Source organism: Vanellus vanellus (assembly GCF_965231255.1).
Source record: "Vanellus vanellus genome assembly, chromosome: 1".
In the NCBI taxonomy this organism is placed as follows: domain Eukaryota; kingdom Metazoa; phylum Chordata; class Aves; order Charadriiformes; family Charadriidae; genus Vanellus; species Vanellus vanellus.
This window is the reverse complement of record NC_138905.1, coordinates 90,849,819-90,866,358: the sequence shown is the minus strand read 5'-3', so window position 1 is coordinate 90,866,358 and position 16,540 is coordinate 90,849,819. Positions and strand designations below refer to the sequence as shown.

General features: G+C 40.0%; 1 protein-coding gene across 2 annotated transcripts in view; it reads right to left on the bottom strand.

Annotated features, from left to right (window-relative positions):
- Positions 1-16,540, bottom strand: part of GSK3B (glycogen synthase kinase 3 beta) — a 154,361-nt gene that overhangs the window by 44,631 nt on the left and 93,190 nt on the right. For both annotated transcript variants that reach the window (XM_082498501.1, XM_082498502.1), the window contains exons 4-6: positions 9,484-9,594; positions 6,428-6,558; positions 4,549-4,655 (exon numbers count right to left, since the gene is read on the bottom strand). In XM_082498501.1, coding sequence (XP_082354627.1) covers positions 4,549-4,655; positions 6,428-6,558; positions 9,484-9,594 — 349 coding nt within the window. The remainder of the gene's footprint in view (positions 1-4,548; positions 4,656-6,427; positions 6,559-9,483; positions 9,595-16,540) is intronic.

Genomic DNA, 16,540 nt, shown 5'->3' with positions numbered 1-16,540 from the left:
GTGCATTTACCTTTCCATTTTTTTCCCCCCTAATCTATTCATCTCTGCCCCACTATCTGTTGATCTTGATGGACTTCCTCCATCTTGGAGGTGACTCAAAGTCACTGCCCTAGAAACTGTGGAAACAAACTAGCAGGGAAGAAACCACGAGTCAGAAAAGCAGCCCTAGGAAGTCATAAAATCAGCAGCTTCTTGTTGCCAAATGCCAGAACACAAAGTGCTTTTCATTGATGCTTGTTTGGAACACTTTTTGGGATGTCAGAATGAGAGCAAAATTCTGGATTAGGGGCATGTGTGCTTCATTGGTACAAGTTTTGCACATCAAACCACCCCAGACCCACTGATAATGGAGACAGAACAAGGCTGAAACCTGAAAATGCTTGGAAAGCCATGCTAAACACAGGTATCTCTATTTTTCTGCAATGAAAAGCTGAAACTACAATGACACATGATAGAGTAGTCAGTAAATTAATGCCTGTGCTCATTTTCAGCATTGAAGTTGCCACCTGAGATACTGAGGCAAATACTTTTCACTGTTTGGCAAGAGGTTTGGGACAGACCTCGTGATGGTTGTTCCCCAGGAAACTCCGAGACAGCTCAATTACGCATGCCTCCAGAGGAGCTTCTGCTCCAGACTGCTGAGGTGAAATACTCTCTTCCTCCGTCTTAGCACTTGCTAGGAAAATGAACGAATAACTTTGTGATACTTATTTTTGGACACCCCACGAGAAGCCAGTGATACAGCCATGCAGATCAATCTTTCCCTGCCAGTGGCTATAAGTGTTCCCTCTGGAACACTCTGAATCCCTGCCAGCACAGAGACAAAGAAAATGCACCAAGACCAGCAGACCCTTGTTATCCAGAAGCACCGCCCCATTCTGGTAAGCCCTCCATTGCCCCATCACCTAACCTAGTAAAAACCCAAACGTTCTGGGGTAAAGCTTAACTGCATAGCTTCTTTCTAGATGAGAGGATCACATGGCAACAGAAGCATCCCCGCTTCAGCCCCTGTGTTTGTCCCAGGACGTTGTAGGGGAATGTGGGCAGCCATCCCGTGGTTCTTCAGCAGGCAGCAGCACCCAGATGACCACTGCGGCCAGCAGCATGCCAGCAACATACTCTGGGATGGCGTAACACACAGAGACCTGCAAGGAAGAAGCTTCAGCCAAAACGCTGTCAAGGGACAGCTGAAGGACTTGGTTTGCAAAAAACCCAAACGTCCTACAAATAAGCTGCAGGAACAAAACTACATGCCATCCCCAGCAAGCCTTAGGGACACATAGTGAAAGGTGCATGAAGGCCCAAACTGTACAAGTTAAAGTTGTAATGCAGGCAGACAACAGAGCTATTATGGGCCTGCTTCGTAGCTATTTGGCAACAGGGATTATTTAAAAACTTATACAGGTCATTTCCCAGGTCATTATTTTAATAATAGTCCCAGGTCTGCTGGATGACGCACACAGAGGCATTAACCACAGTAAATGTGTTTTGATGCTACTTTTACTATCATGTATCTTTATAAACAGCACTAATGCAGTACTTTACAAAAGTGCAACAAACACTACCCCTGGCTGTGAGTTATTTTTAAAGGGACCTTTTGGGTTAGAATTTAAGTCATGCACTTTGATGAAATAATCAAGATTCTAGAAGTTAAAAGCCAGTTCACAGTTCTGTTGTGACATGCAGGCTGAAAAGACACAACCTGGACCCAACTTTAGCTTCTGCTACACCAAAGACATTGCGAGGACACATTCATGTGTAAAAAGACAACCTAGATGAAGCGAGACAGCCTAATGCAACTCCTAGTTACAGTGCTAAACGAGATGACTAACTACTGAAACGGTCACGATGCATACAGGCGGCACTGTCAGTCTTAGGCCACCACAGTGTCACTGCCTAGGTTTAAAAAGCACTTCTTTCTCAGAAATACTTCCAATAATTACTGTATCACAGCATGTTACAATCATAAGCCCTGCAGTAACCTTCACACACAACAAAACCCTCAGGAAAACAGCTGGATGCCTTGCAGGTAACATACAAAAAAGTTCTACTTAGAACACTTTTTGGCTTCATAGTCTCACTGATTTTATTTTTAAAGTAGTTTTAAGACAGTGTATTTAAAGAGAAGAGTGAAGATCGCTACCTTACGTTTAAGCTTAGTTCTTGTTACCACACACAAGTGGATTCTTATATAAAAGACTATAGCAGGAAAAGGCTGTTGTGCTAACTATTCAGAAGAAAACAAGAACTAGAAAACACAAGCATGTCCACATTAAAAACAAAAGGTTTAAAATATAGTATTACAATACTGAAGCATTTCTCAGTTTCCTATAACTTGAGCTCTGGATAAAGTACTGACAGTTAAATGTTCCTTCCTCTCCCTCTCTTTTAAGAAACCTATCTGTGCTTGTTGGTTGGTGTACAAATAATGCTGATTGAGTTTGGATGAGCAATCCTATGAGAAATAGGGGAGAGTTCTCACTAAGCACTGTTACTGACTATCATAATACCATGGTATTTACCACCACTGGAAACAACAGCATCACAAAACTATACCCCTAGAATTTCTAACACATTGCAGAACACTGGGAAACCGCAAATTTTGTAAAAGCATTTTACTTCTCAGCTCCCAAATGCAAAGATTCTGTTGAGAAGGAAGCGGAGGGAAGAAAGGATAGGAAGGAAGGAGTATTTGCTGAAATTCATTTTCCAGCTACTCTGTGCAAGTTTCAGAGAAGAAGGCTTGGGGGGACAAGGTTTTTTTTGAGGGGGCACAAGAAAGTCTGAACCACAACTGAAATTCACAATGGTTTTGGGAAGTGGAAAATAGACTCCTTGCTTTAGAATTATATTTTCATTAGAACTATTTTAGAGACCAGCAGATAAAAAAAAAAAAAAAAACCAAAACCAAAAATGGAAAGAGCAACTTCAAAAAGGTTCTTCAAAAGTGCAAGATTAAAGTCATTATACAGTTGGAGCAAGAGACACTTCACAGGCTTATCTGTAAAGTAGTCTCTTCTGGTAACACCTAACATATTTGTTTTATGCAGTTATCCTCTGAAACAAGTTCTCTCAGTGCACTCCGATAAGGCAGCTCAGCCAATCTATTAGCTCTCAGCTGGCAAAAAGATGTCAGCCAGCATCAGCCACCTTCCTCTCACTCACGAGCTCCTGCCACTTTGCTTTTACCTGGGCTCTGCTGCTTATCGGACTACAGAGTAATGCTGATTCAACCCATTAATGTAGCAGAAAGTTAACCTAACCAGAAGTCTCTGGTCAGTTGAAGCTGAATCAGCATATTAAACAGTAAACCATGAGAGCTAGGGTATCCAGGAGCAAGAAAGAACAGGGCCGGGGCTGCCAATTCTGGCAGCAGCCAACCATTAAATAAATTCTGCTCCTTTATCTTTATTTTAGTTTCCCCAGACTTCTTACAGTTCTGCCTCTTTTTTCTACCAGGGAGATACGCAAATGTTGCTATAATAGATACTGAAGAATAGCTAATGGAAAAAAAAATTAGTGAAAGCAAGTAAGTCTTCAGGAACACTTCTGTTTTCAAAAGACTGCAGAGTTGAAGCGAGCCAGCCAGCCATTGAGTTTAACAATACTTAAAACGTATTTTAACTGGTTATAAATATATTCTGCCAAAACTTGATCATGATCTCCAAATCCTTTTGGACATATTAAACCTTGCTTAACTGACTCAAGTCCACAAGCAAGCTAAAAGCTTAGCACATATTGGGGAATCTGAGAGCCAAATCCCACCTCTCTAGTACTTGCATTCAGAAGGAATCCAGGGAATATCTTGACTAAAAAGCTAAGAAGTTACCCACAACCAGCTGACATATTGCTGTTCATTTTTAGGACTCCACTGTAAGAAAACCTGTCTGTTCCCTGTCTTCTACTAAAACCTCCAGCTTCCCTAACATTTCTATGACACAGTTACGTGCCAGGTATTAGAAAGAAGTAGTCTTCGTGTTCAAAATTAATGACTAAAGGACAGCAAAAGTTAACAGAATAAATTGAATCAGGAAGACTGCTGTACACAATATATTAAAACTGTCAAGAGAGTTTAAAGACAATCATTAGGCCATGGTTTCCCTCCCACAAAACACTCTTTACTAAAAGCAAAGTAAATAAGTTACAGAATTATTTGTGTCTAAATCACAGCATATCAGACACAGTAGTTGACAGTCATTCTTTACAGGTACTTTAAGTCATCAAAATGCTTTTCTGGCTTAAGATCTCATACTTACTTTTAAACTAAATGGCAAAATTGCCTCGATTTTTTTGCTTGAAATCAGATTTCTCCCCATACCTTAAAAAAGCCCCTTTCCTAATGTAATTGACACTGAAATCTCAAAAGGCATAGAAATCACAGCAGCTGTCTACAAAATGCGTATATTTCATTAAGAAGTTGTACGTGACCATTTACAATAAAATTCTGCCTCTGGGGATTATATCCAAGACCTCTGGAAACCTTTACACTTAACTACAGAATAAAAACTCACGCAGTTGGTATAGATTTCAACAAATACACATACATACCTATACTGGAGGTATAATCGGTGGCTCCAAAGATCAACTCTGGTGCCCTGTAGTACCGAGAGCAGATGTATGAGACATTAGGTTCTCCACGAACCAGCTGTTTTGCACTGAAAAGGAAAAAAAAATAATAACCTCTGTAATTAATAGTTTTACAATATTGCAGTGCAGACCAACATAAGCTTTGGTACTCTTCACCCATCCCCCAATTCCTAAATGCTAAAGTACCGTGTTCTTCTAAGTTGATACAAGCCACAGACTCAATGATTTACTGTGAAATCAGTCCAATCCATCTAGCCACTACCTTATACTGGACATAGCAAAGGAAATTCTGACTACAATCTAGGTGATGTGTAGAGTCAGATTTTTGGCTGGCAGTTGTCTTTTGCCAGGTACAATGGAAAAGAGGACAGAATACGGTTCAGTCAAATGTAGTTAGCTTTTAAGGTTCAAAAGCTCTGGATACTCACCAGAACTGAAAGTATTATTATTATTATTTTCCATCAGAATATTCTGGCTTTTTGCTGTTTAAAGGAGTGTAGTATGAGGAGACAAAGGACAAAATCTTTGCCATTGTAGTCACATGTTAATGGTCCATGATTAACATGAAGGCTTCATTTATACTGCAAAAGATCAGCCACAAAGGATCTAACCTACAGTACTGCATCAACCACTACCTTTGGAAGAAACTAAGAAATAAAGGACCACGAGAGCACATTACTTTTGGAACATGAGTGTATGAACATATTATACTTCTTTCTTAATTAACACCAAGTGTTAGATGGAGAGGAGCTGGAAGACAAAACTGCCCTTTCAGAAATATGACATACAACTAAGTAGGCACCAAACCCAGCTGAGTGGCAAGCCAGCCAAATCCAACATTCCAGAAACTCTTCTTAGCCTTCAGGGAAGAAGGACTCTCGCCATCCATTTAGCCTGCTTTAAAAAGTCTCAACTTTTCTGTTTTCTATGTAGAAACTACAATTAACAAATTCCCACTGTTAACACAGAGGCGGTACCACCTTTTTATGCACTGTTACTTTTGACTTTCAGTGCAATTCCTATTTTGCTCCAACACTGGTGAGGTAGAGCTGAGGAGGAGATTCCCGAGCCACCAGGCATGACGATGCACTGCTTGGATAACCATCTGACGTTCCCACTCACTGCAGGCAAGCGAATTTAGCAACAGCAGCTTCCATGACCTCTCACACATAAGCCCTAACTATTTCAGTCTGCAAAGTTACAGCACAATCTTAAGACTCAACTTTCCCAGGGAGAAATCTGTCTCCTGTCTCTGTAGATTCTCAGAATTTCTGTATCTGTTCTAAGATGACGGCTGGACTCTAAAAGTGATTCACTTGAATGGATACTGGAAATAAATGTACCACTGGAAACTAGGATACAGATGTCCACTATCTAACAGCTTCAACTAGAAGTGTTGCTTTTAATCTTCAGCTTCTAGAGTATTTGAAATATTAAGTGAATTGGCATGCATACAAGTAGACTAATAAAGTGTAACATTAGCCTTTTTAGTTTACTATGCCACTGCACCTGTATTCTCCTTCCCAAACATATTTCACCCTAATATTTGGTTGCATTTTTCCATGGCACAGTATTTTCCCTATGTGACAGCATATTTCTTTTACTAATACCTGCATAAATAACAGGCTTGTATTTTAACTCCCTCCCTCTTGATATCCTTTCCCAGCTCCCCCCCACCCCCAAATCATTTTAAGAGGAAAGCAGAGTATCAATAATTTCTCTTTCAAAACTACAAGCAAAGACCTTCTGAGGAACACAGAAGGTTTCTTTGCAAAATTGCACCCACTTTCACTTTGAAGTAAGCTGTTTTCACCAGGCTTCAGGCCACAGATGTGCTTACCTTCCAAAGTCGCAGAGTTTTAGAACAGCTGTGTCAGGGTCCAGCAAGAGGTTCTGTGGTTTTATATCCCGGTGGCAGATCCCAAAGGAATGGATATAGGCTAAACTCCGGAACAGCTGATACATGTACAACTGGAACACAGAAACATTGCATAAGGCATGCTTTCCCAGTTGAAACAGGGTAAACAGTTATTTAGCACAAGTTCTCATTAGAATAAAAACAAAATCACTCAAAAAAGACCCTACTGAATGCATATTAATGCTATGAAGATGGGTAAGGCATTCACATACCTTCCCCACCCACCTTTTGCCACACACACGCAGTTCAGATTTTTTCATTAGTCCCTTCCAAAAATGAGCATAATTCCCCCAAAAATGTGTATTTATAAATAATGGTAGTCATAAAAAACATACACAAAATAAAGGTGTTTCAGTTTGCTTTATAAATCAGCCTCTTCACAGAAATTAAGTATTCCAGGTTATGTAAGGGGGGAGGGGGAAAACCTACAAGGAAAACCCTTTAGTTGATGAAGTTGTTAACAACATATTAAATGTTGCTCAAGGACTGTGGTAGTGTCGCAGCTTGTCACTTGAATGAATCTCCCAGTTGCTCTTGGTGAGGGAACAGATTCATTTTAATTTCAAATCTCTGGACAAAAAGAGAGGGCAGATAAAAACAACTGTTCAGAGTAATTTTATGCAAGGCACAGCAAACAAGTATGCCGAGGGAGGGTTTGCTCTGCCCCTACCCAAGGCTAAACAGCCCCTTAGCAAAGAGGAATACAGCAACAGAAGGTGTTACTTAGCCAAGAGCTTCTCAGGCCAAGATTACAGGGCAAGAGGACGTCCACCTGCTGGAGCTACGCACTATGGAGAATGGCTATGGATAATAAAAAGCTGTTGGACACAGTAAGGGCTGTATAGCATAGACAATCATAAAGGCCTGGGAAGCCCTGTTTCAAGGTTGACAGCAGGCAGCCAGATTATTTATTTTTGTTGTGTGTCCCCCCCGACCCCGTTCCATTAAAAAAAAAAAAAAAAAAAAAAAAAAAAAAAATCAAGCTACAGGCAAGACATTGTACTGGAGTTGCAACTCCATGCTTTCCTTTTCTAAGCTCTTTCTCCACAGTTAACCTTTAATGGTCTGTAAAATCGTGTCCAATTGCTATCAGGTCATGTTTGCCTCACTTTCACCACTATCTTTGTCTCTTTCTCTCTCCCTTTTGTTGTTTGTTTGGTGGGGAAGGTAGGAGCAGGAAGAGAATCGCTTGAATTTGGCTCTAGGTCTTTAGTTTTCCTATGTTTCTCAAAACCACAACTCTGCACAAAGAAAAGCAAACAAACATGTTTTCTGAATTACCTGTTCTAGACACGTTAAGTATGCATTGTGCAAGTGTATTGCAAAATAATCCATAAGATTGCTCTAACTTGAGGAGTCAAGTCAACACACGCGGGATTTAGAAAGTATGCCTTTCATCTCCACACAGCAAACCCAAAATTTCCAAGAATTTCTTACAGCATGTTAGAAATTACAAATAAATATTAACAAAAAGATTACTAGAAAAGCTTCCCTCTAGTTCTTTAACAGTTTCTTTGTTACCCAGGGAAAAGCAGTTCTCTGCCTGCCTAGGTATCAATCAGAAGTGAACAAATAGGTATGATCTGACCTTTGTGTAGCCAAGATGTCTGGAAAATTGCAAAAGGTTTAATGACATCAAGGTAATGTGATCTTTATAAATACAGGATTATGAGAAAGGCCTGCCTTGCCAGAAAAATAAAAACAGCCTTCCAGACTACCTGGAACGGGAAGTCCCCAGTATCCAGCAAGATGAAAGAGCTGAAGCAGAATTTTCTCTCATAGGATAAGTACGGACAATTTTTCTCAGGATCCCATAATGAAGAGCAATTAGGGCAAGAGTACGGACAAAAGCTATATAAACAATTTATCAAAAGCTAGGCTAACAAATTTTGGGTAGCACATAACCTGAAGACATGCTGTTCCACCAACAGACCAGAGTGACTTTCCAGTATAAAGTCTTACTGCTGGATGATAAGATTCTGCGCTTTCTTAAAAACAAGTATCAGTGCTGGCTATTGCAGAGACATGCCATTTACAATTTATGCATATACAGTTATGGCACAACACTTTGTTACTGGAATAATTACTCTTTGTAACTTTCAGCTTCTTTCAATCAAATTTAAGTTCTTTAAGTAATGTTAAATCATTACAACTTTAAAGAGGAGTCTGGAGAAATCAATCCGAATTAGGAATATTTGTTGATAATTTACATTTAAGACTACCTGGATGCCAATTTAAAAAGTTAACATCACGTGAAAACATGATCATTCACTATCATGTGGATTGTGGTCACCACAATATATGAAATAGAACTATGAGATTCAGATGGGTTCCATGTTTGACCAAAAAAAAAATTATTTTTTTTTCGGTTTAATTACTTTGTAAAAGATGACAAAAGCTGTAGACAACTTAAGTTTTGAGGCTACAAAGTGCATACAAACTTCTTATCCCACCTAGCTCTTCAAGACAAGAGCCACTGAGCTCTAAGTGCAGGGAAGGGGACAAAAATACGCCTTTCATGCCTACAACAGAAGCACATTAACTCTTACTCATATGCCAAGAAAGGGGGAAGAGAACAGATAAGAGAACACAATTGTTCCTGACATCCTCTTTCAGTTCCTGACCTTTGTACTATTGTGTCTTCATCATCTCAGGAAACTGAAGCTGCTAATCTGTCTGGTGTCAGTCTTTAAGCTGCTTAAAAAACAAAATACTCCTCCCACACTTGGTGTCCCTCACCCATTCCAAGATTTTTGTAAAGTGAGAAACCAGGAGTGCTTGCTTTAAGACTCTCACCTCTATTCTTCCTTCAATGTAACAAATAATCATTCTAATCTTTTTTTTTTTTTTTTTTTACTCCTTGCTCAAGGTGTACATGCTCCTAAAAATTTCAGAAAACTAATTATGTCAGAAAAGAGGTATCCACGGAGTCTATTCCTATAATATCCTTCATCTAACCAAATCTATCAGTTACCTACCTTGACATAAATCATAGGGAGTGTCTGTTTGGCCCGACTATAATGTCTGGCAACTCTGTATACTGTTTCAGGAACATAGTCCAGCACCAAGTTGAGGTACACCTCATCTTTCTGAAAGAGAACACAAAAAAAAGAAAAAAAAATAAATCAGCAATAGATTTGAAGCATGAAGTACAATTTAAGCATTTAGAGAGCCAACAGGATGAGAAAGCAGTGGATGTTTTAAGTACATGTCTTTAGTAGGCATGTGAGCTGCCGCGAAACTGTTTTTCCTTCAGGCTTTGCACTTGTGCACTAATACATAAGTCAAACTTACATTTAGGTCACGTTAATTAATATGGTCTCCAACATAGGGCATTTTCTGATTATAAATGCGGACACGGATGTAATTGTTCTGCCCGTTCAATATTTTCATTAGGAGATATTTCAAGGTGATACCTGCATCGTTATTTAAAGCAGTCTATTAACCCATTACTCCCTTCCTTGCCAAAACCCAACAAGTGCAAATTTAGAAGTCCCAAACTCACATCCCACAAGCACACATCAAAAAAGTTTAAAAATCCTGCATCTTTTAGAAATGTTACTTTGATCTTACTGAATTTCTATTAAGGGATTAATAATACATATTAGCCATTCATATACAGTAAACCAGTTTTAACATTTGTAACCATTTTGTTTACACACATTTTGACATCCCAGCTACCTCCAATTTAAACATAGGAACTTATTCATGGCAAAACAGAACAAGACAAAACCAAAGACTCAAGTATGGCTTTTAATATCTAGGATCAGGTTAGAGGTCCATGTGAACATAACACAGAAACAACAAACGTAGCTTTATAATAAGGTACTTTGTTACAGAATACATTAGCAAAGGAAAGAAGGAACAAAGAGGAATTAAGTGACAAAGTGCTATAACCACATAGTGCCTAATTGTGGAACTGAGAATTTTCAGCAGTAAAACAAGTCTTAAAAAGACTTCTGATATTTTAATGCAGTCTTCTGTGCAACTCCTATCAAGGCTGCGAATACATCTAATGTTGGGGTTGAGAGGGTAGGTATAATTAACTATATCAACCTGAAAAAATATTTTTGAAAGCTAGGTGAATTAATTAGAATTAACCTCTCCTGCACTTGCTGCATTAACAGCTAGATCGTTCTATAGAGGAAGACAATACATAGAGACTTTATGTGGATGGAAACAGTACAGAAGTCCCAGGTCTTCTACTGGAGTCCCTTGACAGCAGGTCCACTGTCTACGTATCTTAATACCCAAACCCAAACTTCATTTAGCTATAGCAATTTAATAGTATTACTGTGACTTAACACATAAGCGTGGTGGTGTGTTACTCTCACAGTGTTGTGTTTTCCTTACTTGTCTCTATCCTGCCTCAGCAAAGAGCAGCAGCCTCCAAGGAGTAAAGAAATGGTACGTGGTAACGCACACAGAAATACACACCTTGAATACACAGTATGCAAATAACTGCTGGTCTTGAGTGTTTTTAAAGACTCAGAATTCTAAGATCTCTGTTCACCATTAAACACGTGTATTTTCAGGACATTCTAATAACTCCTACTAATACTTCCTAATAGGCTGAGTCACCTTGCAAGGCCCTGCCTACATTACTATTCCCTGCAAAATATGCTCTTTTTGTTTTTTATCTTCATCGCTTAAATGACAGCAGTAATAGCACCAACACTGAGAAAGTGCCAGTGGCCCACTAACTTGTATCTGCTCTTATGGTAAATCTGCAACATAGACAAGGAGCAGCAGCCTCTGAAACCATGCCTATGCTGGTGCCATCCAAGGAACTGGGTAACAACATGAAGGCATCTGGGGAACAGGCTGGATCAAGTTTCTGAAATGGATGAGGAGGGACAACTACCATCAGTGCAGAGGAAATACCAGACTCTGGAACTCCATGGATGTGCAAATGCGTGCAAGAAAATGACATAGTTGTATTTCAGCACGTTCCCTCTGCAACATGAGAAGTGCTTCCTTCCCTGACTCTCACTTCAAGCCAATAGAAATCTACCACCACTTTTTCTTAGGTCAGAGTTTCCAGGTATTAATAATAAAATACAGAAAATAAGTGTCCTGAAACATCAAAGTTAAGTTATGCTTGGTAAGGCAACCTGTACAACAAGAGAAAAACCAGTCTCATGAATATGAATTCTGTTTGATTCAGTGTAGGTACAATGCTTGCCTCCTCTTGGAGAGTCTTGGAAAGTCTTATTGGTAACACGTCACTGCCCAAAGTACTCTGTTACTGAGGTCAATTACTTTCATTCAGGGGATTCATGTTCCATGTATCAAAAAGATTTACATGAGATTACAGAGACACAAAAAAAAAAGAGTAGAAATGGAATTACAGTGATTTCATTATCCTCTCATAGTACAAGGAGACATGTAAATCAGTAATACATGATCATTAAATCCCATCTACGCTACTTCACAACAGTGAGTTTTGAGAATTACAGAACTCTGTTTAGTTCACACCAACTTCGTTTTACTTTTCTCTCTTCCATTTTGATTTTTATTTTATGTTCTGTTGGAAATGGGACGCATTCAATGGCATGGCATGACAGAAGCACAGAAAGATCAAGGCATACAAATCATAGAAAGGGACGTTTTGCACCCACCCACCAATCCTGATGAGTTTTTAAGCTACCCGCAGTACTTGAACAAACTACCTGGGTTTCACATGGTATTGCTTCTGTGTAAGTGCGTATTGCACGTTATCACTTAGAAGACACGAAGGTACATGAGCACGTTTTCCCCAACCAACAAACAAGTTTTGATGTACCATTTGAGGTACCCAGAACTTTAATACGCGACTCCAAAGGCAAGGCTTATAGTGTTGGCTATAAGTAGCAGCATATTCCACTCCTACCACAAGCAACTGACACTACCTAAGTGCCCTAAATGACTACTTGAACGAATTAAAGATGATTCAAGTGTTCTGACCTACCTCCTCCTACCTGGCACAAATCTGATAAATGCTCAGAATACAGTTTTTAAGAGCCCTCACCCTTCTCCGTGAGCATGAACTGGGTGAAAATAATATCCAAGTTACCTGGATTCCCCTCAACAAGATTCAGTACAAGCTAGAAAGCAGTCATGGCCTGACAAGCTCTGAGGATGATGTAACCTGGTTTGCCTACCTCATGCATTCTTCCTAAACACATATTTTTCCAGTGACCCAGATGTATTGCAATAGGAAACAGGGTTCGCTCAAATGAGGGCAACTGCTTGAGGATCAAGCGGGAGGATCAAGGCTTATCTTTCCATTACAGGAAGCCTTTTTCAAACCTCGCCACATATTCTACACATGACTTGTTTCCACACTGCTGTTTCAAAATCGCTGGGCTGGGAACCAACCAAGGTACCCTAACCATCAAGAGCACCTCTGAAATGCCTCTACAGAGAAGAAAAAGGTCCAGAGGAGACCGCATCATGTAAACAACAGAAAGCAAACACAAGATGTCATTTAATAATTCACTTCTCCTTACAGACATTGGGATTAAATAGATTATTAGCTTTCCTTAGCAGGTCAAATGTTTATGTGCATTCATATTCTTCTGTGCTTGCTGCTGAAGTTATGACCATATATCTTTAAAATGAAAAAGAGGGGAGGGCAGGAAGCCAGATCGTGAAATACAGGATCAATGTATTTCATAAGGATTTTGATTTTAGCAATGCAGCTCATATAACTGCAATTGCCTCAGATGTTAGAAGCCCCTTTTTTGTCACTTGGCTGATAAATCCTCAGTTAACAAACACTGCTCTGAAATGAGCCATAGCAAAATAACCACAGTCTTGCCGCTGAACTGCTCTGCACCTCTCAAGCACTGACAATTCAGTCACCACTTCGCTTTGGTTGGAAACACTTTGTATAATTAAATACTAATACAGACTATGTAATAACAGGAGGCATGAGAAAAGCTAGTACACAAGAGCGAAAACATTCCACCAACTTAATATTCTTTGTATCAGAAACTGGAGATAAACCACGTTGCAAGTACAACTATACTAGTACATGAACATTACATGTTATGTGGCTGAAGACTGAGTGAAGATATTACCCTCCTGACACAGGAAAGGGCGCATGGAGGTCTCATACCGCGCTTCTAAAACTCTTCTTCACTCAAACAACTAATCTCAAACAACCATCCAGGTGAGCTTAATCGTGGCCACGATAGATCAACAGCTACTGAATTCAAAGATTTGCTCTTCTGGATTGTTCCTTGACGGGAAAGTACAAATATTCCTTCTCTGTGATCCTGTGATCCTCCCCAGCCTCAACAACCCCCAAATTAACCCTTCTACCAACTTTAATTCACGTATCTCACACACTACATTTACAAAGCACATGTACAAAACTGCAATCAACATTAGTCAGTCACAGTCCAACTATTTCTCTTATTTACCAACATGATGACAGAAGCCAGGGAGTTCATACATGCCAAACACCAGACTGAGGGCAAAAGGAGAGAGGATCACAGGGTACACTCTGAAGAATAGTTAAGCATCTAGTAAGATGTTAGACGTTCTCCTGAACTGTCAGTCCCACCTGGAATCTACGGAAAATTTCTCTGAGCATCAAGTAATAGGATAAAAAGGTTAAGACATTATACTGGGTGCTCTTTCTTCTAGGTTAACTAAATTTACTGCTCAGCAATTGGAAAGAGTGATTAACACGTTTATTTCAGTTTTCATCTCCTGGCAGATCAGTAACAGTGTGGTGGTGGGTCTGGTGTGGTTTGCGGGTGGTTTTTTGCCCCCTCCCTTTGAATCCCAGATCATTTAATTAAACTATTTTTCATATGGACTCCATGTGATCAGCTGTATGAGCACAACTGAGAGGAGATAAACAATACAGAAGTTTCTTAAATTAACTTCGCACTTGGAGAAATAAACGTGGAACTGCACTCTGAAGAAACTCGCTTTACCTGCCTATTCAGGGTAAAAGCACACAGACAAGTGATAAACCTACAATTAAGAAATATGCCTCCAAAACGCACTTCTTATTGAAATTATCCCAAGGAATCAGTATGGGGGCTATACGAGATAAATAAGCCGGTCAGTCTACTCAAGGGGATACGTTTTCTTTGCTGTATGACAGCAACCCACTGATCATGTTTCAGAGGTAGGTGCTACACACAGAGCTGTTACTGACAGGATGGCAGCTTCACAAGGGTTCTGTCAAAAAGCACTGAAGAATTTAACTTGGAGTTGGAAAGCAAGAAAACAGATTTTAGCATTTCACGTGGATTATGCCTTCTTTTGGAGTGCATTGTTTAAACATCAGAGTGTCAGCATGAGGTAAGATATGCCCTTCACCCTGGCTTAGCCTTCTAGATTTAGACAACATGCAAGGTTCAAAGTCACACAGTTTTTGCCCTAGACTCAAAAAAAGGTAATTTTACTTTGTCTTAAAGCTACAGTCAGCACGGACTTCACATACCCTTATCAAGCACCATGAGAGACCCACCTTCCCTCTCTTATCTTGAAGGCTGGCATAGTACGTTAAAGATACAAAGACTTTGGAACAGCTTTCAAAGACAAAGCAAGAATTTGCAGCTTTCCTACTCTAACTACTGAGTAGCCATGACACATTGGAAAAAATTTGAAAATGCAAAAAATGTTGTAGCTGACCTTACTTTATGAAAGAATGGTGACATCCAGTGGCCACATGTGCCTGTTTTTACATGCAGTTTACAACCACATCTATTTCAAAACAGAGCTGTGGCTGCCACCAAAGTAAAGGAACTGTAAGCCTAGACGTAGAGCTGCAGTTTCACACAGATAACTGCACTGGAGTAAGAGCAGTTGGAAGACTCAACTTCAGTGCTAGAAAAGATACCAATACTTTCTATTAGTACTGCAAATGTTAGGCAAAATATCTCTTTTCCTATTCCATTGCTGTTCATGACTGAGTTTGAAAACTGAGATCTGTCCCAAGACTTCTGTTCCTATATCTACTTGTCAAAACTTATCAAATTGTTCTGTAATGCTCATTACTCTTCAACATAGCACAGTCTGATACATGTAGGAACTGCCAACTGGGTCAGCTGTGGTGGTAGCATAACGGCAGAACACAAGGCTCCCCATATAATTCAGATTTAAGAACTTCCCTGGGTCTTGTTCTAGGACAGTTGGTTTGCATTGTCTACTTTTGATCACTGAAAGAGTCTAAGGTTTAAGGTTCTTAGGTGATGCACTTCATTAAAAAAAAAAAAAAAAAGAATTATTTTCTGTCATAAGTTTTTTCCCCCACTAGAAAGAGACTATGGGGAAGAAAAAGGTCACTCGTGAAGAGAATTTGGGAATCCCTGCCAATTCTTGTTTATTTTATGCCCTATAAACCCATAGAATAGTTTGGGTTGGAAGGCACCTTTAACGGTCATCTAGTCCAACACCCCTGCAATAAGAACAAACATCTTCAACTACATTAGGTTGATCAGAGCCCCATCCAACCTGACCTTGAATGTTTCCAGGGATGGTGCATCTACCACCTCTCTGGGCAACCTGTTCCAGTGCCTCACCACCCTCATTGTAAAATTTTTTTCCTTGTATCTAGTCTAAATCTATCCTCTTCCAGTTTGAAGTCATTACCTCTTGTCCTATCACAACAGGCCTGCTAAAGATTGTCACCATCTTTCCTGTCGTCCCCCTTTACGTACTGGAAGGCTGCAATAAGGTCTCCCCCTGGAGTCTTCTCTTCTCCAAGATGAACAACCTCAACTCTCTCAGCATGTCCTCATAGGAGAGGTGCTCCGTCCTTCTGATCATTTTTGTGGCCCTTCTCTGGACTCGCTCCAACAGGTCCATGCCTTTCCTGTGCTGAGGGCTCCAGAGCTGGATGCGGTACTCCAGGTGGGGTCTCACCTCAGAGAAAAGGCGCAGAATCACCTCGCCCAACCTGCTGTCCACACTTCTTTTGATGCAGCCCAGGATACAGTTGGCCTTCTGGGCTGTGGGCACACATTGTCGGCTCATGTTCAGCTTTTCATCCACCAGTATCCCCAAGTCATTTTCAGCAGGGCTGCTCTC